Below are 22,698 nucleotides of genomic sequence, written 5' to 3' on the forward strand. Positions count from 1 at the left end.
CGATATATGTAATGGTATCCGTATTCGTTCTCTCCAATTCAACTTTACTATTTCTTTTTGTTCTCAAAACTCCGTTCTCTTTGCTATGCCTTCATACTCTTGGACACACTCGGCATATCGCAGCGCGTCTCTCGTAAGCAGTATCAGAGTGTTATCTTGTGTCTTTCTAGACCGCAGATACACCGTACCTATCTGTTGGCATTCCAGGTCAAGTACCCTAGTTCTGCAGGAGTTGACAACTGGTCATGACACTGAGAGGTATCGTGGTGACTACGGAGTACGTCCACATGATAATTAGACGATATTGGGACTCGGACGCCCCAGATAGTTCGGCCGCCTTGACCCACTTTTCCCCCCTTTGACAGCCAGCTGGGACAGGGGTCACATGATGACGTTTGATTCTCTATTGGGTAATGCTACTCCACACGAACTCCAATCTTCGTACCTGCGTAATTACGTGTACATTTACTTTGACAGATGGACTCTTGACGTATCGAAACCCGTGGCCTCTTTGCTAGTCGATGATACGTCTCTTCGGCCTTGTAACACTACCTCCCTACGAAGTATACAGCTCCAAGAACGACTAACATCTGGTACAGCGATTGTACCTTATTCGATGGTCCCATACCAATTCGGTCTCGGTCTCAATCTCCGTCATTACCCGCTGCGTCTGTCCCACGGAGGGGGGTTCGAAACTATTCCATGCACCGATGCCGTCCATTCAATAACCACCAGCCACTCTTTCCTTTGAGTAGCCAGATCAAAACAATTCATCTCTCTCGCCGCGGCCGAACATTGGGGAGGGGAGGAAAAGAGAGATGGGCAGCTGGGCCGTATTCTTGTTCGCCTACCTCTTCGGCGGGCTGACCTTCATCCCTCTCGCCCTCCTCGCCTTTCTCCTACATGCCCACTACTCTCTCCCCTACCGAGAGAATGACGGCGGCGCCGAGACGCCCGACGACGGCTCCGAGAGCATCATCCAGCCCGGCGACGACCTCGGCCCCCTCGAAGATGCCAGGAGCACGGGCGCCTTGAAGGACGAGGCTGGCGGCAGTCTCCGGTCGCGCTCCACACAGCAGGAGAGTGAGGTGGCCGCCGGCTACTTCGCCGTCTGCAGAGAGTACGTGCCCATGGGAATCAACGCGAAGCCCATTGAGCGCGCCACGCCGGTCGGGCCCACCACGGTGGCCGCCCCAAGCCAGAGCGTCTACCAGACCATGTATCGCAGCATCTTCGACAGGAAACAGCCGCAGGGTCCCCTGGACAACAAGAATACCGTTAGCCAGAGGCCCAAGAATGCAGGCAATGTCTTTTACGTTGTCCTTAGGTTCGTTTGCTCTTGCTACTTTCTTTCTGTAGTGCTTGAGGCTGTTCATTTTTATTTATTTTTTTCCTTTTATTGTTTTGGGTCTCTGTGCTGACCTGTTTCTATCCTACCAGGCACGGTCACCTCATGCTCTTCGACGGCGAGGAGCAGCTCGAAGTCCGACACGTCGTCTCTCTGGCCCATCACGACATTAGCATTTACTCCGGAGGAGACGTTACACCCGAAGGCGAGCTCTTCATCAAGAAGAACGCGCTCTGCTTGTCGAGACACCAGGATGCAACGGATATTGGTCCCGATGGCCAGCTTTCTAAGCCCTTCTACCTGTTTTCTGAAGATAGCTCGGCCAAGGAGGATTTCTACTTTGCCCTCATCCGAAACCAAGAACAATATTTCGACTTGGACAAGACGACACCCAAGCCTCGTCAATTCGAGGTGAAGAACATCATCTCTCTCGTCCAGAAACTCCACTCCTCCGAGGACCAGGTCCCGACCAGGTGGCTGAATGCCATGATCGGTCGTGTGTTCCTTGCCTTGTACAAGACCGCCGACCTCGAACACTTCATCCGGGAGAAGCTCACCAAGAAGATTTCTCGCGTAAAGCGGCCGTCTTTCCTCACCAACATTGTCATACAGAAGATCGATACGGGCGACTCGGCCCCGGTTCTCCTGAACCCACGGCACAGGGAACTCAGCGTCGAAGGAGAGTGTGCCATGGAAGCAGATGTGAAGTACACGGGTAATTTCCGCCTGGAGGTGGCCACCACAGCGCGCATTGAGCTTGGGACTCGCTTCAAGGCTCGGGAGGTCAACCTGGTCCTAGCCGTCGTGTTGAGGAAACTGGAAGGTCACGTCATATTCAAGATCAAGCCGCCACCGAGCAACAGGATCTGGTTCTCGTTCCAGACCATGCCAAAGATGGAGATGACCATTGAACCCATTGTCAGCTCTCGACAGATCACGTACACCCTCATTCTCCGGCAAATCGAGAATCGGATCAAAGAAGTCATCGCCGAGACGTTAGTCCAGCCCTTCTGGGACGACATACCTTTTTTCAACACGGAGCACAAGAAGTGGCGTGGGGGCATCTGGGAAGGGGACGACGCCGTCGTCACTTCGTCCAGGACAGACGTGACAGTCGCCCAGGAAGGGGATGTTGACGCTGTGGACCGCCTGGAAAGGTCGGGCGAGGTGCCAGCCGAACTGCGCCCGATCGAGAAGAGCTTCACCGCGCCTCTCGCCGATAGCGCCACTCCCCCAACTGGCCTTCTTGGAAGGACGTTGGCGAGAAAGGCATCCGCGAATACGCTGACGGCGGTCACCACTGGTGCCGATACAAAGACATCGGCGTCCTCGACTGCGCTCCCGAGAACATTACGATCTAGCTCCATGTCCAGCCCTTCCGATCCGGTAACGCGTACCGATCCCACACACGCCGATGTTTTCAAACCGTCGTCATCACCACCGGACCACGCATCGAGTATGATGGCCGCTTTATCAGCTAGGTCACAGCCAGCCACCGCCGGGGATACGCCGCTCGATTCTCCCGGTCGCCCTGCATCGGTGGCACAGGGGACAAGCGAGTCTTTCGGGCCTACCTCGTCGTCTCAGGAAACAGTAGACAGCGAGAAGGAAGCCGAAGGGACGACTGCCGCATCGAATCGACGCAATACTGCTTCATCATCGGAGTCTGCCTTCCAGGATGACGCCACAAACACCTCGGTGCCTACGTCGCCGTCTTTCCAGGGCTCGATGAGAAGCAACACGGGATCGATCAGGAGCAACGCGAGCACTATAACCAGGGGCCTATTCGCTCGGCGGGAAAATACGAGCGACTCGCAGTCCAGCGGGCAGTCGAACAGCGATTCGAGCCACAAGCGGACGACGCTCTCGGCCATGGCGAACGCAGCGACACAGGCGCGGCAATGGGGTTGGAATGCCCTTCAGCGACAGAAAGAAGGGAGGATCGGTGCGTTTGGCGAGTCGCCCCCGCCGCCCCCCTTGGACTTGAGTAAACCTATGGGACGGGGCCAACCGCTCCCCCCGCCGGGAACGCCGCTACCCAAGCCGGATAAGAATTCGAAGGTCACCACGATCCCGGTGCCACCCAGGCGTAAACCCGTACCGCCCTCGCAAGCACCGGAACGGCCGCAGGAGGCGCATCTTTCCGACGAGAACGGGAATGGGAAAGTGGAGCGCAAACCAGTACCGACGCCACCACTGCCGCCGCGGAGATTGAGGGATAGGGATGAGGAGGCGGAGGAGAAGAGGAACGGCAATGACGTGCTCATCATCGCTGCCCCGGTCGGTTCCGAGCCATCGACACCGATGGAAGAGGAGGTCTATAGGGCCTACGACGAGGGGAGTCATGGGCAGCCGTGGGCCGAGGATAGCACAGCCGCCGACCCGAGCAGTCTGGACCTCTCTCTCACTCGCGTCTTGGCGTCGGGAGAGGTGAGCTCAGACAAGGATAGTCGGGAAATGGTCAAAGATGTCAGTCCCACGGAGGCGCGGCCGTCGTTGAGGCCCCGTGAAGACGACGACGATGAGGATTTCTCGGGCTGGTTTGATAACGGCGAGTTGGAGATGGAAGAGGGGGAGAAGGGGGAGAAAGGGGAGGGCCGCGTCGGTAATGACGAGCGTTGAGGCTGAATGGGAAATACGACAGCAGAGTACGCAGCGGATGGTTCAATCAGGCGTAAAGGGCGGTTTGAATTAGGGTAGGTGCTGGGTTATAAGGGATGGGTCATCAACTCCCTTGGACATGATATTTTGTGAACTCGAGGTGTATACTCGGTGTTCGAGCGTGTTGGTGTCTTGCACCACACCACGTAGTAATGAGACGAACGATTATATAACTATACCCGGACAATGAACTCCTTGTTACCAGGTAGACAGGGAGACCTTTTCTCGTCAAGTTTATCAAGGAAGTGGTAGGGGCTCATGCTCGCCTCCTGCTCATGCTCGCCTCCTGACTAGACGGTCTTGGAGGGTAGGCCAGGGGATGTTCTAAACGCTCATGTCGATGCGGCTATGAAGGCAAATACAAGGCAAGACCAGAGGCACATGGACAGATAAAAGACTGTACACATGGTCAATTTTGAGGCTGGTTATATTACTGGTATTTATTTTATTTTATTTTACTTTTATTTCGGTTTTGTTCTTCCCTTCCAGACCATACAAAGCCTTGTTACTCGGGCTTCCCGAGAACAATCTTGCCGTCCTTGTCATGGTAGAACTCCTTGACCTGGACGGAGCGCAGGTGGTCGACACCACCGCTGAGCTCGCAGTCGTGGTGGAACAGCCACCAGCGGTCCTGGAACTTGACGGTGGAGTGGTGGGTGGTCCAGCCCAGGACGGGCTCGAGGATGCGGCCGCCGTAGGTGAAGGGCCCCATGGGGTTGTCGCTGGTGGCGTAGCAGAGGAAGTGGGTGTCGCCGGTGGAGTAGGAGAAGTAGTAGGTGCCGTTGTGCTTGTGGACCCAGGCGGCCTCGAAGAAGCGGCGGTCGTGGTCGTCGGCGAGGATGGGCTTCTTGGTCTCCGGGTCGAGGATCTGGATCTCCTGGACCTCGCCGTCAAACTCCTTCATGTCCTCGGTGAGCTTGGCGGCGCGGGCGCCCATGGAGTAGACGCCCTCGCCGGTGGGCTCCTTGGGGCCGGCCCACTCCGGGTCGTAGATGTCGTTGCCCTTCTGGTAGCACTGGAGCTGGCCGCCCCAGAGGCCGCCAAAGTACATGTAGGCCTGGCCGTCGTCGTCGACGTAGGTGGCCGGGTCGATGGAGTAGGAGCCCTTGATGGGTTCGGGCTCGGCCTTGAAGGGGCCGTAGGGGCGGTCGCCGACGGCGACGCCGATGCGGAAGATGCCCTGCTTGTCGCGGGCGGGGAAGTACAGGTAGTACTTGCCGTTCTTGTAGGCGGCGTCGGGGGCCCAGAGCTGCTTGGAGGCCCAGGGGATGTCCTCGGTCTTGAGAACGACGCCGTGGTCGGTCGGGGTCTCTTGGGGGTCTAGGGAGGAGGTGCTGAAGACGTGGTAGTCGGCCATGTCATACTGGTCGCCATTGTCGTTGAACTTGATGTCGGTCTCACGGTCGTGGGACGGGTAGATGTAGACCTTGCCCTCGAAGACGTGAGCCGAGGGGTCGGCGGTATAGATGTTGGTGATGAGAGGAGCCATCTTGGGCGAGAGTGTGGATAGGAGAGAAGGAGGACACACGGAGGGGTATCGAGAGAGCAGAGTAACAAGACAAGAGCAAGGAGGAAGAGGGGACTATATAAGTAGACGTGACAGATGGACAAGGGGGGAGGGGGGAGGGGGGAAGGGAGATGTGGATGGAGGAGGCGGAAGTGTCAGAGTGTCAGGAGAGATAAGTGACCCCTCATTACGATCAAGTGGGAGGCGGGGGAGGGGTATTTAAAGCTGAATCACTATCCATCTTTCGTCCGGATCGCAAGTTCAGTTCACTACAGAGGTGTGATGTTGACCAACAGGCTACTAGGAGTCTCCCATTTTCCTGCCACCCGTTTAGCCTCATGGCGCCGCGCATGCTTTGGAGCAATACTTGGTAATGGCTGCAGGTCCCGTGAGGGTCTGGAGGGGGAAAATGGCAATGCGAATAGGTAAAATAAAGGGGAAAATATGGGGGAAGGCCGAGTCCACCCACCGTCTTCCTATTTATCCAGCGCATTTTCCCGGCTGTCTACCCCACTGGGGATGTTGCCCCTCTCCCCTTCGCCTGTGGATGTGCCTCGTGTGTGTCTTGTGTGTCTTCTGCCCCGCGATCCCCGGGAATCTAAAGTCCGTTTCGACGTGCATCCATCTTGTACATAATCTGATGCCGTGCTGCGTGATGATACCCTGGTTTATGCGCTGCGGTTCTCGGCCTTGGCGGATGAGGTTTCAAGTGTCCGTGGCGGCTGTCACAGGAGTGTCTCTGACTGGAAGAAGACGAGGAGAAGACGGAGAAGAACACGAAACAAGTGGTTCTCCAATACCCACAGCTTCGGATGCCATTCGGACGCTAGAACCAAGCTAGGACGAAATTCTTTTCCAATCCCCTTGGGTCGCTCGACGGTGTCGAACCGGTCCTGGCGCGAACTGCCGGCGGATAAGTGGGATTGTTCGACTTGACGGCTATTATGTCATGGCCATCGTGTCCATTGTACGACCGTGACGGGAAAATGGGGACCATTTGGCGCCAAGAATAGCGTCGAAAGTCGTCCTAGATTAGATGGTAGTCTGAGTACCAGGAGTGGTGGTGGTTGATCGGTCCGGGGTCCGGTGTAAAGACGCCCCGGAAGACGCAGTATTGCAATTATCGAATACAATGTATCCCTATATGAGAGACACGTCACTATCCAGGTGACTTCCTATTTGGGCGGATAATGTCGAGCCTGCCTTAGTAAGATTAATGATTAGGTAATTACGTTTCTGGGCAAACCAACCCTCGAAGCTGTGAATGCCAATGGCAACGGAAGGCAACACTCATCACGATCTTGCCAAAAGCAATAACAAGGACTGGTTTACAGGCTTACTTACCACGCCAGTCTTCTCTGAATCTTACCGTCTCCCAGATCGCTATCCGACAACTTGATTGATCACATCAACTCCTTGTCTTACCGCCTCCCGGCCCTCTTCTTCTCCCTCATCCTCTCTCTCACATATCAACGCGCCCTCTAACACGCCTGGATTAATATGGGCGAACATGCCCTTCTTCCCCACGTCCACTGTTAATAAACCTCTTCCTCTTCTTCACCTTCCGGTCCTTCCACTTCCGCTACAACCATGGGCCGCTTCTTGACTCCTGCCAAGATTGGCCTACTTGCCCTCATCGAGCTCTATGTAGACGAACTTGTCCCGACTACTGCCATCATTCCCGTTCTTTCCTTCGTCACCTCGAGCCTCCTCGATCGCGAACCCAAGGACTTGACGCACAGCTGCGACTCCTCTCCCCAATCCCGTTGGTCCAAGGCGGAGAGGGCCGTTAGTCTAATTACATCCATAAACGATTTCGAAACCCTTCTTGCCGCTTACCCCGTTGTCGTCGGCTTGCCGGGGAGGAAGCTATGGGATATCTTCCTGGAAAAGCTCTGGGATGTCAACTCCCTCCACCAGCTCCACGATTTCTTCGATCGCCAATCTCACTCTCTCATCATGACCAAGGAAGAGCTGCGCCGCCTAGGCCTCACCGAGGCGGAGTTGCAGGGCATCCGCATCTCGCGCAACTCCCCCTTTGGCACCTTCATCCGCCGCTGCCAGCTCGAGTTTACCCGCCTACGTTTCGAAGACACCGTCGAGTTATGGAAGGACTTTGTCCGGTACAGGCAGCCCACCAGCGGCCATCGCCGGCGAAGGGATCCTTCCATGGGCCGCATGAGCTTCGATTACGTCCTTGACGCAGGCGAGCACCGCGACTGGGATGTCGAAGCTGTCAACGTCCTCGCCTCCATTACCCACGGCGACTTTGTCACCAGCGATTCTTCCTCCAGTATACCCGTCAGTACAGACGACGTGGAGTTTCTCCTTGAATTCCAAGTCGACCAGATGCAGAGTATGCCTTCCTCCCCTCTCGTCCCGGTTTCTAGCTGACATTTTCCCCCTTCGCTAGAGCATGGTAATCGAGTTCCTCTCGATGTCAGGGCTCGCTTTCAGCGCCTCCTCCAAGACAGTCGAGTAATTCCAAGCCTAAGTCACTATCTAAGGTTCCCACGCACCCCTTCCCTACTTCGACTCCCTATCCATTCCGTCGCTTCCGTTTCCCCAGGGCTGACCGTCTGTAGCTTCCTCGACGCATGGAAATCAGGTGACCATCCTACCGCGTTCGATTATCTTCACCGCTACTTTGACTACACCATGCAGACCCGGGACCGTCTTTACTACCAGTACGCGCTTATGAACTTGGCCGTCGTCCAGGCCGACTTTGGTTCCCACAGAGATGCGATAGAGACCATGCTGGAGACCGTCTCCACCGCTCGCGAGAACAAGGACATGCCCTGTCTCAACTTCGCCCTCAACTGGCTTTTCCACTTCGGCCGGGCACATCCCGAACTGATCCGGGACCTCGAGTCCGACAGCCTTCTCGGGACCGGAAAGGAGAGCCTGGCGTACCTCCGTGCCAAGGCAAAGGAGACGGGCATGTGGACGCTGTGGAGCTCCGTCTTGCTTAGTGAGGCCAAGTTGGGTTTCTGTAACGGCGAAAGCGTAGCCAGCTGCATGGAAATGCTGGTCCGTAGCTCCCAACTCATCGTCACCCGCGACTTGAAAAACATGTATGGCGCCCAGCTGGCCATGACCATGGCCCTGTGGGAACGTCTTGGCCTCGCCCACCTGTCTGCCGTAGAGAGCGAGATATTTCGTCGTTGCCACGTCGGCCACACCACATTCGATGACGAGCTGAAAATCACCACCCGCTTTGCCATGCATCTCACCGAGAGGGGCGAGTACGATAAAGCTTTGAAAATGGTAGAAGCGCTCGACGAAAACTCGTTGCGCTCATGGAAGTCGAGTCAGTATTGGTATAAATACCGGGGTATCATCAAGCTGACCCGTGACCTGCGCCACAACAACCTCGATGCTGCCGAACAGCTGATTTCTCAACTTCTCCAGTCGAGGCAGGACGACATCGAGCCTGACATGGCTTTCGTCATCAACTCCCTACATGTCGACTCGCTCATGCGTCGCGGAGACCTCCAAGGGGCCTTCGACAAGGTGGAGGACATGCTGGAGGCCCTCGACGACGGGAAACGAGACATCTCCCTTCGCGTGCGTCTCATGCTTCTCAAGGCACACCTGTTCGACAAAGCGGGCCGCCCGCAGCGAGGCTTCACTCTTGCCATGCGCGCCGCCAGCACCGCCTGGGGGGCCCGCCTCATCCCCATGCTCTGGCAGGCCATTGGCGCTCTCGCCAATGTCCTTTCGTCCCTCGGCGAGTTCCACTCCGCCGCCGCGCTCCTGACCGCAGTCCTCCCGCGCAGCTTGGAGTGCGAATCAGCTGCCATGAGCGCCCAGCTCTATTCGTATCTGGCGGATGCGAACGTGGGTCTCGCCGGGAAGGCGCCGCCCAACTCGGCGCGGCGGACAGAGAACCTGACGAGGGCCGCAGGTGCGGTCCAGAAAGCGTTTGACTCTTATTCCACCATCGACGATATCGAGAAACAGTGCGAGATGATGGCCAAGAAGGCGACCATCATGAAGGTCGCAGGGGATAAGGCGCTGGCTGCGGACTATGCGGCTGCTTATGTGTCTCTGCGAAAAAGCGCGGCCGCACTCGCCATATGTTAGCAAGCATCGCCTTTATCAGTCCGTATGGTACGGAGCGATACTGGTTCGCACGGTCAGCATAAAGCATGATCTAGAAGTCGAATGCTCCAGGGTCTTATAACGCTCGCGAGTATGAAATGAAATGCCTCATCCCCGGCTTTACAATCCATAACATCCAACACTAGTCACAACGTATAGAGGGAAGTGGTGTTGGACCTCTCACGCCCAACGCGGGAAAAATCTCCATGCATGTATCCCACGGCTCACTAGGTCGTTCTGTGCGATTGAAACGAAACATCGAGTCATTTGACTGCTTTGATTGCTCGGAGTCTAGGAAATCATGTACAGGTCGACTGGTTCGTCGTGTCGTCTTCCCTCTCGGGTCAGCCCACACCTCACCCTTAACATCTATCACAATCCGCCTACGCTTTGCCCTATGCGTGGCCAGTCGGTTATAATGTCATAAAGTCGACTTGGCTTAGGTAGTCTTGTCCTTGTTGTGGTAGTTGACCTCGTCGTTCCAGCTGTATCACGGTCAGCGAATATCTCAAGACCAAAAGTATGAAGGGAACAGAATGGTCTCGATAAGAGCCGAGTAAATCAGAACCTGATCTTTTCGAGACGGAGAAACGGGCACAATCGAGTCGACGTCCTGAGACGAGGATGATACGTACAAAAGAGTCTACACAAGGTTAGCTCACGCCATGGACGAGTTTGGTTGGGACTTTTTTGCTTACCCTGTCACCATTGCCCCAGGAGTAGTTTTTGGTGCGAATGTTCTGGTAGGGGTACTCAATGCGCTCCTCCAGAGGGGGAAGGTGCTCCCAGTGCTCCCAGTGCTCGTTCCAGAGCCGGCGAGCGTTCCAGCTGGCCAGGGCGAGGGCGGGAATGCAGGCGCTGTTTTCCCCATCCATTTGGTCAGCCAAAATTCATTTCCTCGTCGATACACCTGCGTCCCGTCGGATTCCTGTTCCTCCACGACAAGCCGACTCGAAGAAAAAAACGTGTGTGCCCTCGACTGGCCTCGTAGAGCCATGCAGTCTTTTCGAAACATCGCATACTGGCAGAAATCGCACGGGCAGCGGGAAGAAAAGGGAAGGGGAAAGTCGTACTAGACGGAAATCTTGCGCCAGAGCTCTAATCCCAATTGTTAACACAGTCATGTTTGTCTTACGGGGAGAGCGTAAGGGGAAGGGAAATGGAGGGGACACCAACCAGTGGTACCGGCGGCGTGCTCCTTGGCCTTCCGGCGTTCGCGGACGAAGGAATTCTCGGTGCTGTTCAGGCGGCGCTGAGCCGTAGCCCGCAGCTGAGCGGTGAAGCGCGGGGCCGCGCGGAGGATCTGTCGCTGAGCCAACATTTTGTTGCTTTTTTTGTGGTGTTCGACGTCCGGGGTCGTTGTCAATTGGAGTTGTGATTCGGTGGTCGTGGTGCAGCAAGTTGAGATCAGGTCATGACAAGCTCGGTTATGGGACGTCACTTTCTGCCTTGCAATTGAGGCAGCCATTTTCCGGGCCGTCTCGAGATCACGTGATTATTTCGGCTTAAGGTCTTAGTAACGGATTAGGCAAGATGTGTCACATGACCTCGTGGCCAAACGTTCGCGTTGCCCACGTCGGACTTCAGATGGCAATGGTAACGTCGCGTCATACTCAACGTCTTTTTCATGCCCTTGGTTTAGCTATCCGGCACTTATGAGCGAATCACTTTGAGTCGTTTGGGTGATTGAACTTGGGTCACATCTCCAAAGGAAGAGCGCTCGATACGGTCTAGGCTGCCAACGGTGGCGCCAATGCATCGCCATACTTCACACACCCTCTCCGCCGCGTCAGGAGGAGGCGCCGAAGCGACGTGAGGCGGAGCCAACAAATAACATATCCCTGACGCATGTCTTGAAATCAAGAAAGGAGCTTAGTTGAGCTGGGATTTTTAAAATGCCTCTACGAATCACTACCTGGAATGGTGAGTCTTTCTTGCCGTCGACGGGTTGAACGAAGAATGTTGTCGCTAACTCGAATCGTCAGTCAACGGCATACGGTTAGTCAACTGGGTGAACGAGACTTATCCTCAATTTCCGGCTGACCTTTTTACTCAGAAACCCGTTCGGGTACCAGCCATGGAGGGAGAAACGGACATTCCAGGTTGGTGGCTACGACTTTACTCTTGTGGCGTTCTGCCTCTGACACTTCAGCAGGCGATGTTCGACGTCCTGGAGGCCGACATTGTCATTATGCAGGAAACTAAGATCCAGCGGAAAGATCTTAGAGATGACATGGTTCTCGTTCCTGGCTGGGATGTGTTTTTCAGTCTCCCAAAACACAAAAAGGGTGAGTTTTGTTCTCCGCCTACGCCATGACCTGAGAACAACGACATCTAAGACACTTGCCAAGGATACTCGGGAGTCGCCATCTATACGCGAAGCTCAAAGTGCAGCCCGGTCCGAGCAGAAGAGGGAATCACAGGTGATCTCTGCCCTCCCAACTCGTCGACCAAGTACCGTGATCTCCCCGAAGCCCAGCAGATCGGCGGGTATCCGCGGCCTGGCCAACTTTCAGACGAAGTGGACGCAGCCCTGCTCGATTCAGAGGGTCGCTGCGTAATCTTGGAGTTCCCCGCGTTTGTCTTGATTGGGACTTATTGCCCTGCGAACCGCGATTCGTCCCGTGACGGCTTCCGCATCGGTTTCCTCACCGCACTGGACGCCAGGGTCCGAAACCTCGTCGCTGCTGGAAAGCAAGTCGTCCTGACTGGTGATCTGAACGTCATACGCTCCGAGCTCGATACCTTGAACGTAGCCGAGAATCTCCGGAAAGAGGGGTTGACCGTCGAGGACTGGATGGCCGCGCCAGCGCGGCGTCTCTTCAATCAGCTCATTTTCGAGGGTCTCGTTATCGGAGAGCGCGACGAGGGCCGGGAGGAACCCGTGCTCTGGGACTTGTGCCGGTGTTTTCACCCACACCGACAGGGCATGTTCACCTGCTGGGATACGAGGAAGAACACTCGACCAGCCAACAACGGCAGCCGCATCGATTATATTCTGTGTTCGGCAGGCATCAAGGAATGGTTTATGGAGGCTAACATCCAGGAAGGTCTGCATGGATCGGATCACTGCCCGGTGTATGGCACCCTGCGAGACGTGGTCAGGGTTGGTGACAGGGATTCTCATCTTCTCGATCTCATGAACCCCGACGGGATGTTCCTAGACGGAAAGCGATTAAGGGAATGGTCACCAAAGGATCTTCTTCCCTTGTCTGCGAGGCTTATACCCGAGTTTGACCGTCGACGAAGCATTCGAGACATGTTTAAAAAGAAAACATCGACCCCATCCTCAACATCGACGACCCCGAGACCGGCGGAGTCCGCCGATGACTCGACAGATTCCCAGACAAATGGCGCCCAGGAGAACAGTGGAGTCGTGCTCGGAACCAGGACCATGCAGGCCCAAGAAGCTGCATCCCCGACAAGGCCAAACCAAATCCGACACACAAGCAGTTCTCTTTCATCGAAGGACACAACTGCGAAGACAGAGGCAAAGCCCCGCCCGAAGAGGCCGGCAGAACAACCGTCCCAGCCCAAGAGAACGCTGAAAAGGACGAAGACGAACGAGATCGAGCCGGGCACTAAAGGAAATGAAGGCGGATTGGCCCAACGCACATTAAAAGGATTCTTCAAGCCAAAACAAAGCACACCCGCTGCTTCTACGACAGCCGTGCATCTTGAGACGAATAATCTCGAGTCCACCGCAACACTGACGAACACCTTCACCGCCACGAGCGGCAGGGAACCCCGAACCAACGCGACCGGTACACCCGACGCCCCCGCGCTGACAGCATCTAATTCATTGGGCAAGCGGGAGGCCCCGTCGTCGACGCAGTTGTCGAACTCGGCGATCGAATCCGCCGAATCTGTCTTCGACCCCATTCAAGCGAAGGAGTCGTGGTCAAGGCTTCAGCTAGGGAAGAGACAGCCGCCTAGATGCGAGCATGGCGAGCCTTGCATCAGCCTCGTGACTAAGAAGCCGGGTGTTAACTGTGGTACGTGACATCATCTTTCTTCCTTCCTCCTTTTTTTTCCCATTATGCATCTTTCTCAGACCTATATCACCCTGCTCTCATTTGATTCTCATTTCCTCGGCTACGCCACAACTCACGCGCACATGTGCACATACGCACAAACCCCCTTGGAAAAAAAAGAGTTGAGTGTGGGAAAGAAGTCGCCGCCTGTCACCATGTCTTCGCAATGACCATCTTGCACCTCCGTGGCTCCATTCCCGCCATCCAAGCCTGAAGCAGAACCGCTATGCCTTCCCCAACAGCTAAACTGACCACCTTTCCATTCTGCAGGTAGATCATTCTATATATGCCCAAGACCATTAGGGCCATCAGGAGAGAAGGAAAAAGGAACGCATTGGAGATGCGGGACGTTCATATGGAGCAGCGACTGGAAGGACCGTCAGTAGCAGACAGGGGGTAGACATGCTTGCAGGAGGACCCAAACAATAATAGACGAGTTGGCATTCCTCGGTACCACGGCTGGCTGGAGCATCGAGATCTCGTCGAACAAGACGCAACCACAGCGAAACAAGTATTGACACGGCGCAAGCTGCTGCCGTGTTTTCATTTCTTCATTCGCTTCGCTATGACTGATTTATCTAGGCTATGTGCGCTAACTATGAACACATCCAACCGAAAATGGCACCGATGCCTATGTCTATGGTGTGCCTATTTCTGGTTACTCCTGGTTCTTCGCATGCTTGTGAGGAAAGATGAAGTACTCACATTCTTCTCAGAGGAAACCAAGCGTGCCAGCTGAGGACGACGCTGACGACTCAAATACAGCTTAGATCTAGAACCGTTGATCATGCAACAATGGTTATTTGTTCTCAGACATTGCCGGTCTGGACGCGACGAGCGCGCCGGCGACGCTCGTGTGGCCGACGGGGTGTGTATCGGTACTCCGGATGAGCACGCATAAGATCTTGTTTGATTTCGTTTGCCATGCGGTGATACTTCTCACGGACCTCTTCACTCTCATTCTTCCAAGCGCTCCCAAGAACTTTTGCTATCGAGTTGTTAGCACAGCAATGGAGTTGAAGTACGAAGAGCGCTTACAAATATCGTTGTTTGTGTATGAAGGATGTGCAGCCTTGATCATTTGATGATGGTCTTTCCGGTACAGAATATAGGCATTTGGAGGCCGGGAAATCCTCTGAGGTTTGCGCTTTGACTTGTCGTCTCCACGTATTTTATCGAGGATGCCCTTACCGGTAGGACGCTCGACGAGGACGGCTCCCCCATCAATGCTGATGAGCATGCGATTCTCACTGATGAACTCTTCAATAGGACCGACGAAATACCGCTCCATGGGTGTGGTGCCATCTTGAACCCATATGACATCTTTCTCGAGGGTGTGACTGTCATGAGTGAGCCCAGATGAACGAGCTGGACGCGTATAAGCATGACATACCTGAGATGTTCCGCAAGCCAGGCTCGGCCTCCTTCTTGGAGCATATCATACTCAGAACGCTTGACCACGATGACACTCTGAAACGGATTGAACTGCATGTTGAGGATGTTGTCGACGATGGCAATGATGGCCGGGCTCACAGGTTGGGTCATAGTACCAAGAACCTGGGGTTGCAGTTGAAGGTTACTGACATCCATCGTGAAATTATGGGAGCGAAGTCTCCCTGAAAATGAGAAGGGTGAACTGGAAAGGAGATGGTTTCTTTCGTTTTCTGAGATTGTATGAGAGGGAAGAAATTGGCGAGAAATGAAATACACGAAGAAGAGAGGTGACCAAAAATCCAAGGAGGTGGAGGATGTTGAGGGAAGATGAATTTGGTAAGGTATCTAGGTAGACAGATAAGTTCTAAAGGGAAACACGGCGTTAGTCCAGCCCCCCTGGCGGCGGAGGCAAGTCATGCACGTGCTTAGTTTCCGCCTTCCCTTTCCTAGCTTGAGTGGAGAAGCCGTCTATATCAGGCAAGAGGCAGTAAGGAGGAAGACCAAGGTAGGTGCGGTGTACAACGTACTTAGGCAGGTACTATATCCAATTTACTTAGGTAGGTAGGTACAGTGACGAGACAAAACTGTCGAGTCGATGTACTTACAAGACGACGTTATAAGTGTGTATAGGTAGGTACATCGGCTCGACACTTGTGTCAAGTTACTGTAGGTACGACCTAGGTAAGCATGTGATATAGGGTGCCCCTAATATACCTAAGGTATACATAGCAATTAATAACGATTAGTAGGCAGCTACTTTCTATCTAAGTCGTACTCGCTTTTCGCTGAAAATCAGTTGATATCAGAATAAAAACGAGATGAAAGTACTTGAATATCTTAAGAGATACCTAGTCTTCTCATAACAGATGAAATCAACCACACGGCAGAAACCAACATATCCCAGATAAAGCCATAGGGAGGCGAATACTGTGCGAGAGACTGTGCCTTAAATTTGTATGTATTTCCACTGGGTAATATACTTGACGCTACCGTCTACTTCGTACGTTCGGGAGCTCCAAATCTAGCGTCAGATTCGACACTGGCTTGCTTTCTGTTTCATTAACTAAACGAATTAGTCTAGGTACTGAGTTACTGCACCTGCTGGTTTTCAGTAAGAAAACGTAGGTAAGGTGGTGAACCCGTGCCTTCGTAAGTTCGTTCTCGGCCCACCGAGCTGACTGTCCGCACATTATTCCGTACCTTCCCTGCTTCAACGAGCCATTTGTCCCCGCTAGTACCCCATCTAGATCGGCCTACTGTACCTTCCTCAAATCCCATCCATCGAGATACCTGGCGGTGTTTCCCACCTTACCGCCTAGAGGTTAGGAACGTCACCAAATAACGAACTGCTCCTCGAATTTCCCCCTCTTACTTCTCTGATACTCCAAATAAAGGTATTCCGAGACTCGGCTTCCCGACAGCATCATCGCCCTCACATCAGATTTCTTCAACTTTTCATTCTGACGCATCTCCTCATAAACCCGAGCCATGGAATTTGACGAAGAGACCGAGCTGGGTCTCGACATGACCCAAGCAGAGCTGATGAGCATTCTGCCTGTCGCAGTCCTTCAACGTCTTGCTCCGGAACCAAGTGGAAAGTGGCATCTGTCCAAAGTTGGGCCCAATGAATTTCGTGCCGAGTACCTTGTGAAGAGATCACGAGACCGCATCATTGCTGCCAGACATACTATCTCTACCGTTCTCTCGGTCGCAGAGGTTCATGACAGGTTTCCTGTTCATCGTGCTCGTGCCTGTCGGTGATCTCCGCGCTCTCTGTATATTCGGAGTCATTACTTACTATTCTTCTAGTGGACCAAACCCAGACTGAAGCAATTCTGCCCCATATTGAGCATCTGGTTCATCAGCCTCCTGGCACTACGGGATTTGTTTCTCGGGCAAACAGTTTTTCTTCTGCACAAGACTTTCGAGAAGACGAAATTTCTGGGTTCTCTTCCATCGCAACTGCTCACCAAGACGATTACTTCACCCATTCTCAGAGCAGCCAAAATTCTAATGCCCGAGACACTGCATCCACTGACGAGCTCCCCACACACAATGATCTCAGTTTCTTTGACCAGGATGACTTTACCACGGCTCAAATTCTGAGTAGCAATGCCTTCATACAAAGTGGAAACAACTTAGGGAATCATACACAGAGCCCAGATGCCATGTTTACCCCAACATTTCCTGGCACTAATACAGCTCTTACCGACCACGCTCTGGGTTCTACTGGAAATATGTTTTCCGAGGCAGATCTCACAGGTATGGGTCTGCAATGGAATGCAAATGAAGCCATCATTTCTCCAGCTGCGCAGAACACAAGTGCGGCAGCTCTACAGAACATCGAGTTCTCGCAAAACCTTCTATCTGGCAATCAAATTATGAATCCCTTCTCAGAGCGACTGGCCCAGTTTCAGACGTCAGCCTTGTCGTCCCCGTCCCAGTCTGCAAATCAGACGTCACTTTCTGGCATTCCTTTCATGCTTCATGTTGAGAACATACCGACTTCCCAAGACGGTATTGGAAAAAAATACGACGCGACGGGGACTGGCGACCATCCCGATAAGGGTGAAGACGTCTGAATTCGAAGATGGGCGCGGAAAATAATAAGTAAGTTTTCCGAAATTATTTCTACTTTTTACTAGTGACTGATTTCAAGTAATTTAGTACGCTAATTCCATTGTAGAAGCAACTTCAGCTTCATGAACGAAACTTCGCAGCCTGAGATTCTTCTATATGGCTCGAGGAAGCAAGGAATGTGAACACAAATAATATCACACAGGTACTGCAAAGCAGTAGAAACTAACCACCCAGTGGGGTAATGACCGCAAATGATGGATTGAGTCGAGAACGATGGTGGTCTTGGTGATGGGATTGGCACTGTGCAAGGCTGCTACAGGTGGAACGAAATGCGCGAGCGGCTGCCTCAACCAGCTGGTCTGAATTGAGATGGCTTTGTGTACTATGAGACTCGGATGATCTGGCTGCGGGGGTATTGGTGGGCTCTGGGGGCTCCCAGCGACACGATGAGACCCCGGAACCCGGAAGTCGGAACTATGGCTGGCTCCCTTGTTTGCGGCATGAGACACCGCAAAGGTTGCGTCGGCAACTGGTCTTCATTTGTCCAGGCGTTATGGCTTTGGAAACGATAGATAGGGTAGACAGACACACGATGTGAGCAATCACCAATGACGAATTGGACAGACCAGAGTAGGCTGACCGTTGGCCTGTGAGCTGTCTAACTGAGAACAGAATGAAGGCGGTACCAAACATGCATCAGGTTTTCGACATGTGGACTACTTCGGCGATTCGAAATGAGAGCAGCGAGGATGTTCCAGGTGTAGTTGGGTACCGAGATGCAAGAGGATCACCATGCACAAGGGATAACAAACGCAGGGTCGAGGTTGCCGTTGAGATTAAGATCTGGGGCCGAGGGGCGCTAATGCAGCCCACTTTTCAGCCTCATGGGGCTTCGTTGTGGATGCAACGGTGGCGCCACGGCGGTGGAGCCATGACAGGGGGATGGTGGCATGCACTAAGGCTTGGACGTTGTTGTCTATGTACTTCGTACGTTGTATGTACGTCGTACTTTGGGATTACTGGTTACAACGACCCTTATGGTAAAGTACGACTAATGTTAGCTCTCATCTACATGGACTTTTCCCACGATGGGTGAAGGTAGGGAGAACGATCTGGGTCCACAAATCAAGCTGCCGAGAGCGCTGATCTCGGAGAGTTCCAGGGACCACAAGGAGTTAGGGAAGATACAGCATTTACTGTATTTGGCATGCTTATAAATCGGGATGAGATGTTAGGAAGTTTTGCAAACGTGGTTATGTTCCCCACTCAGTTCGGCACGAAGGCCGAAGTGCAAATACTAGTCATGCTTGGAACGGCGCGCGATTTCTTCCCCATTCCATACTTCGTATTGCATACGTATGGACGTCGTTTTTTTGCTCTGTCTTTCTTTAATTGCTATTTTGCGCTCTTGCCACCCCTCCTACTTCCAATCTGCATGGAGACAAGAAAAGGGACAAAGAGCCATGGAGGCTAAGTCGTTGATACCCCGCTCCTTAATCTTTGTGAAGAGAAAAAAAAAAGGTAATATTATTGGCTCTCGATGACGGACCTACATATTTCGAGCACTCACGAGAGGATGAGAAGTTCGTGGTGGTGGTAGTGATTGTGGTGGGGAGGGGCGGGGGATGCGATAGGACGAACATGTTGGCGGAAAATGAAGAGAAGGTGAGAAGAAGAGGGTGTGATGGTGAGGTCGACCAGGGGCCAGGGCGAGCGAGGTAGACAAACATTTTGGACGGATCAGGAAGGAGGACGTTGTAAACGGGCTAGGATGATCCTGTCTCATCCCTGCAAGATGGGGCCGTTGGCAGGGGATTCGGGCCGGGGTGGTCGGATGATTTGGGCGGAAATGCGAGTTGGCGTCTCCCCGCCGTCAGAGACAGCCCTAGCCTGCGTCACCTGTCAGCCTGTAGTGCAGCACTTGAAAGTTGACCACATAACGAACATGCAACATACATCATTCAGCGTAGTAAAGATGTTGGTCGACATGTCATAGTTACTATCCCGGAATATTCCAGTGGCTACAGAAAGGACGATGGGCAGCATTTGCAAGTTGCAACCAGCTTCGCTGACCCCAGGCGAGGCGAGTCTTTGAGTGTTGGGCTCAGCATCCGTTCCTTGACTTCCTTTGAGATCGATTTTTCAGAGATGTTTTTTGCAAGTTCTGCTGCATCGTTCGTTCGTCTCGTGGATGGTTTCCCGTCGGATTTCAACTCCCAGGGGCACTGGAGCACAGTCATGGTTACCCGAGACACTGTTCCAGTAACACGTGTTTATTTCACAGGCCCTGGATTTGTGTAGATGATATCGAGTGAGGGTAGCCAAAGAACACTGCAGTGCGGATGAAATGGATGGCGAGTTTGGCTTATCGGGTTGCAACCCACCCGGCCTCCAATGTTGTCAAGCTAGAAGTGTTCGAGACCAGACCCTCCCGAGTCTGCATGCGTCGATGGACGAGTTCCTGTCCAGACGAGTTTTGAGGTTTCTTCTTCTGGAAACAAGTTTTCTTTTTGGATGAAATAAAAATATCCAAAAGAGAGAAGACCAAAGAAAGAAGGGAGCACGCACAAGGAACAGGAACCGCCACGCGCTGCGCAGTGCGCCCTGCGTCCTGCACACCCTCTTTCCTTTCCCTCGAATGCAAAAGAGTAGTATTTCCCCCTTTTTTGGTCAGAGTTTGCCGGCAGAAATGCGAGGAGGAAACGTGTATTGGGGTGACACAGAAGGTGCAAACCGAACTTTTCAGAAAAGGTGTCTCACCACGGCTGCCTCTACTGAGTAATTAGTTTTGTCTAGGTTCAAGTTGTAGAAGAAGAGGCGGGGAAAAGATGGCTGGAGAGGATGTACAGTATACCTACTGTTGGCTGACATGGGAACACGTTATACATGATAGACTGTCAGGGTTAAATGTCTTTCCAACTTGGACTGGGCGCCCCCAACATCTTCCCTAACGACCCCTCGTATTTTCTTTTACGACGCCACCCGGTCAGTCAATCCCAAAATAGAATGTCGGGTTGTGAGTTGGTGGTCGCCGGAGAAGCGTTTCCTCTAATACTCCGAAAGCCGAGTACTTGGACTCTGGGAGCGCCGCAGCGTTCTCGTGGATCTCGGCAGACAAGTCTCGTCCCCAGGCTGGTCACTGGCATACAGGGAATACGTACGTGATATAGAGGATAGCGGCGAGTCGACATGTCAAAGCGACGGTGAGCTTCTGACGATATAGGGGATTTGTTGGCCTCTCTTGCGTCGATGGCTGTTGATAATTTCTCGTCATTAAACACAGTTCCGCCTCACCACTGCTTTTATTTTATTTTCTTTCTTTTTTTCCCTCCCTTTTCCTTAGTCGCTCCCATCTCTATAACATGTCGAGATTTCGCCGTCAGTCCTCACCTCTCACACGCTGTAATCGTCCGTGGGGGCAAACGTTGGTCACGAGAGAAACGCTTGACGCAGCACCCCCTAGGTTCCGGGCTTGGCAGTCTAGGCCCGTCGGGAGACCCGCCTTCGGTGAATTATAAGTCTTGACTTCTAGAAAGGCCCCATGGCCCCAAGTGTATGTTGTAGGTATGCACCTCAGCCCTCCTTTTTAGGGCCCGTTGAAATATCTCCTCTTAGACGTCTGGCAGACAGCCCGTCGCCACTCACATCCATGATCCAGCCGTGACAGGTAGACTGACGCCGGGATACATACGAATGCTTTCTCTCCCATGCATTTGCCCAAGAGGGCATGGTGGCGGTTGCGCCCTTTGTTTGCTCCTCGGCGACCATGGGGGAATTGGCGCCTTGGCAGGATGATCATATGGGTACTGCATGCGGAAATACCGCGCTCAGCCAGCAGGAAGAACGGAATAATATGTAAGTCGGCGTGTGTTCCGTACATAGTACATACGTTGTACATACCTAACAATCAAGCTTTCGATCATACCCGCCGTCCCGCTGTCACTTTTTACTTACACAGTACAGTGGCGCATGTGTTTGCGGGCTAGGTAAAAGTGACTGTGTTGCCGGCGAATCGCGATAAAGCGGCCGATCACCGCGAGTGATGTACTATTCGTTCTGGAATGGGCTGGTTTACGCCTGGGAGTGATCGCGTCCTGAAGCTGTCATGCCCGGAGAGTCCCGCGCAGTCGCCTTCGTTCGCCGATCACATGACACAGGGTTTGGCGGCTATGGTGACCGAGCCCGCGATGTAACGTGCCGTTATTTTGACCGAACCGCGATGATTCGAGAACGCATATCCCTCGACATGAGATTCAGTCAAAGTTGTGGGCCGTGGGAGTCGGGACACTTTTGTCCGGCTTTGCTCTCGTCATCAGTGGGTTTCCGTTTTTCCCTTCTCTTACTGCTGTCTTATGCATCGTCCGTCATCTTCGCTGTTCCGTGCCTCCGTTTCGGTACCAAGACATGCTGAGGGTCCGTCATCCGATACAGCTCACCTGGATATGAAACCCAGTCCGTAGAAGAATTCCACAAAGTCGCAGAACAAGGGCAGGGTGCCATGGCAACCCACCATGCCTTTTCTTCGTCCAGAGTTCCCAGAGACCAAAAATTCCATGTAGAAAGCCGAGAACTCGGAATGGCCAGTGGGGAGAAACTGCCGTTGGGCCTGTTTTCGCTGTCTCGATAGGTCCTGGAGAACGAGTACAAGAGCGACAAAAGCCGGGGACCCCTGGCACTGACACTCGGCTTGGCTAAAGACAGGGATCACTCCTTGTTTAGTCTGGTGGTGCGTGCGCGTCCCTGGTGTTGGTGGTTGGTGCATCGCCCATCATCCAGTCGGGCCCTCGGAACTGTCTCACCCACGAACTGATGCGCTCCAAACATTTTCCTTCTCTCACTCCCTTCCCTCTACAGCGCATATGTATGTTTGCAGCGAGGCGGCCGCGAGAGGGCAGAACTGAACCTGGCTAGGACGAAGCCCAGCGTTCCAGTCTCTCACCAAGGCCCAACTCCTTTTTCTTCTACCCTCCTTCTTTCGGCCTGCAGTTGTGCCGATCATGCCTCGCCATGTCTGAGGGTGACCTTCGGGA

The 22,698-nt window shown here is 53.5% G+C and overlaps 11 protein-coding genes across 11 annotated transcripts; 5 read left to right on the forward strand and 6 right to left on the reverse strand.

The window, feature by feature from the left end:
* Positions 1-700: 700 nt before the first annotated feature.
* ACRALDRAFT_2057833 (uncharacterized protein) lies at positions 701-4,214 on the forward strand. The gene is made up of 2 exons (XM_071021815.1): positions 701-1,327; positions 1,441-4,214. The coding sequence occupies exons 1-2, from the start codon at positions 819-821 to the stop codon at positions 3,968-3,970; spliced, it is 3,039 nt and encodes a 1,012-aa protein (XP_070877421.1). The 5' UTR covers positions 701-818; the 3' UTR covers positions 3,971-4,214.
* Positions 4,215-4,362: 148 nt separating this feature from the next.
* ACRALDRAFT_1061600 (glycoside hydrolase family 43 protein) lies at positions 4,363-5,679 on the reverse strand. The gene has a single exon (XM_071016452.1). It carries the CDS (start codon positions 5,496-5,498, stop codon positions 4,515-4,517), a length of 984 nt encoding a protein of 327 aa, XP_070877422.1. The 5' UTR covers positions 5,499-5,679; the 3' UTR covers positions 4,363-4,514.
* ACRALDRAFT_1092294 (uncharacterized protein) lies at positions 5,680-7,334 on the reverse strand (the record flags this gene model as incomplete). Its single annotated transcript, XM_071019601.1, has 11 exons — positions 6,942-7,334; positions 6,886-6,910; positions 6,763-6,805; positions 6,569-6,656; positions 6,497-6,543; positions 6,246-6,455; positions 6,132-6,205; positions 6,031-6,069; positions 5,843-5,912; positions 5,751-5,785; positions 5,680-5,699 (listed from the first exon to the last, which is right to left on the reverse strand). Exons 1-11 carry the CDS (start codon positions 7,026-7,028, stop codon positions 5,680-5,682), a joined length of 738 nt encoding a protein of 245 aa, XP_070877423.1. The 5' UTR covers positions 7,029-7,334.
* On the forward strand, positions 6,838-9,602 carry ACRALDRAFT_1080254 (uncharacterized protein; the record flags this gene model as incomplete). The annotated part of the gene is made up of 2 exons (XM_071018992.1): positions 6,838-7,872; positions 7,930-9,602. Exons 1-2 carry the CDS (start codon positions 7,107-7,109, stop codon positions 9,600-9,602), a joined length of 2,439 nt encoding a protein of 812 aa, XP_070877424.1. The 5' UTR covers positions 6,838-7,106.
* Positions 9,603-9,728: 126 nt separating this feature from the next.
* ACRALDRAFT_2017367 (uncharacterized protein) lies at positions 9,729-9,989 on the reverse strand (the record flags this gene model as incomplete). Its single annotated transcript, XM_071019881.1, has 4 exons — positions 9,729-9,738; positions 9,774-9,843; positions 9,873-9,934; positions 9,976-9,989. 4 exons carry the CDS (start codon positions 9,987-9,989, stop codon positions 9,729-9,731), a joined length of 156 nt encoding a protein of 51 aa, XP_070877425.1.
* A 70-nt stretch (positions 9,990-10,059) lies between these two features.
* Positions 10,060-10,941, reverse strand: ACRALDRAFT_2097455 (uncharacterized protein; the record flags this gene model as incomplete). The annotated part of the gene is made up of 4 exons (XM_071022841.1): positions 10,060-10,105; positions 10,256-10,263; positions 10,319-10,478; positions 10,793-10,941. The coding sequence occupies 4 exons, from the start codon at positions 10,939-10,941 to the stop codon at positions 10,060-10,062; spliced, it is 363 nt and encodes a 120-aa protein (XP_070877426.1).
* Positions 10,942-11,250: 309 nt separating this feature from the next.
* Positions 11,251-14,096, forward strand: ACRALDRAFT_1040452 (uncharacterized protein). The gene is made up of 5 exons (XM_071015182.1): positions 11,251-11,618; positions 11,677-11,722; positions 11,776-11,908; positions 11,972-13,615; positions 13,925-14,096. Exons 3-5 carry the CDS (start codon positions 11,779-11,781, stop codon positions 14,038-14,040), a joined length of 1,890 nt encoding a protein of 629 aa, XP_070877427.1. The 5' UTR covers positions 11,251-11,618; positions 11,677-11,722; positions 11,776-11,778; the 3' UTR covers positions 14,041-14,096.
* Positions 14,097-14,463: 367 nt separating this feature from the next.
* On the reverse strand, positions 14,464-14,945 carry ACRALDRAFT_2097723 (uncharacterized protein; the record flags this gene model as incomplete). Its single annotated transcript, XM_071022850.1, has 2 exons — positions 14,464-14,642; positions 14,693-14,945. The coding sequence occupies 2 exons, from the start codon at positions 14,943-14,945 to the stop codon at positions 14,464-14,466; spliced, it is 432 nt and encodes a 143-aa protein (XP_070877428.1).
* Positions 14,946-16,576: 1,631 nt separating this feature from the next.
* On the forward strand, positions 16,577-17,670 carry ACRALDRAFT_1080257 (uncharacterized protein; the record flags this gene model as incomplete). Its single annotated transcript, XM_071018993.1, has 2 exons — positions 16,577-16,841; positions 16,898-17,670. The coding sequence occupies 2 exons, from the start codon at positions 16,577-16,579 to the stop codon at positions 17,668-17,670; spliced, it is 1,038 nt and encodes a 345-aa protein (XP_070877429.1).
* A 160-nt stretch (positions 17,671-17,830) lies between these two features.
* On the forward strand, positions 17,831-18,309 carry ACRALDRAFT_2057838 (uncharacterized protein). The gene has a single exon (XM_071021816.1). The coding sequence runs from the start codon at positions 18,064-18,066 to the stop codon at positions 18,238-18,240; it is 177 nt and encodes a 58-aa protein (XP_070877430.1). The 5' UTR covers positions 17,831-18,063; the 3' UTR covers positions 18,241-18,309.
* Positions 18,310-19,450: 1,141 nt separating this feature from the next.
* ACRALDRAFT_1068746 (uncharacterized protein) lies at positions 19,451-19,908 on the reverse strand (the record flags this gene model as incomplete). The annotated part of the gene is made up of 3 exons (XM_071017597.1): positions 19,451-19,567; positions 19,625-19,667; positions 19,742-19,908. The coding sequence occupies 3 exons, from the start codon at positions 19,906-19,908 to the stop codon at positions 19,451-19,453; spliced, it is 327 nt and encodes a 108-aa protein (XP_070877431.1).
* Between the last annotated feature and the right edge of the window lie 2,790 nt (positions 19,909-22,698).

The sequence above is a fragment of the Sodiomyces alcalophilus genome, assembly GCF_042370955.1.
Source record: "Sodiomyces alcalophilus JCM 7366 unplaced genomic scaffold ACRALscaffold_2, whole genome shotgun sequence".
Taxonomy (NCBI): Eukaryota; Fungi; Ascomycota; class Sordariomycetes; order Glomerellales; family Plectosphaerellaceae; genus Sodiomyces; species Sodiomyces alcalophilus.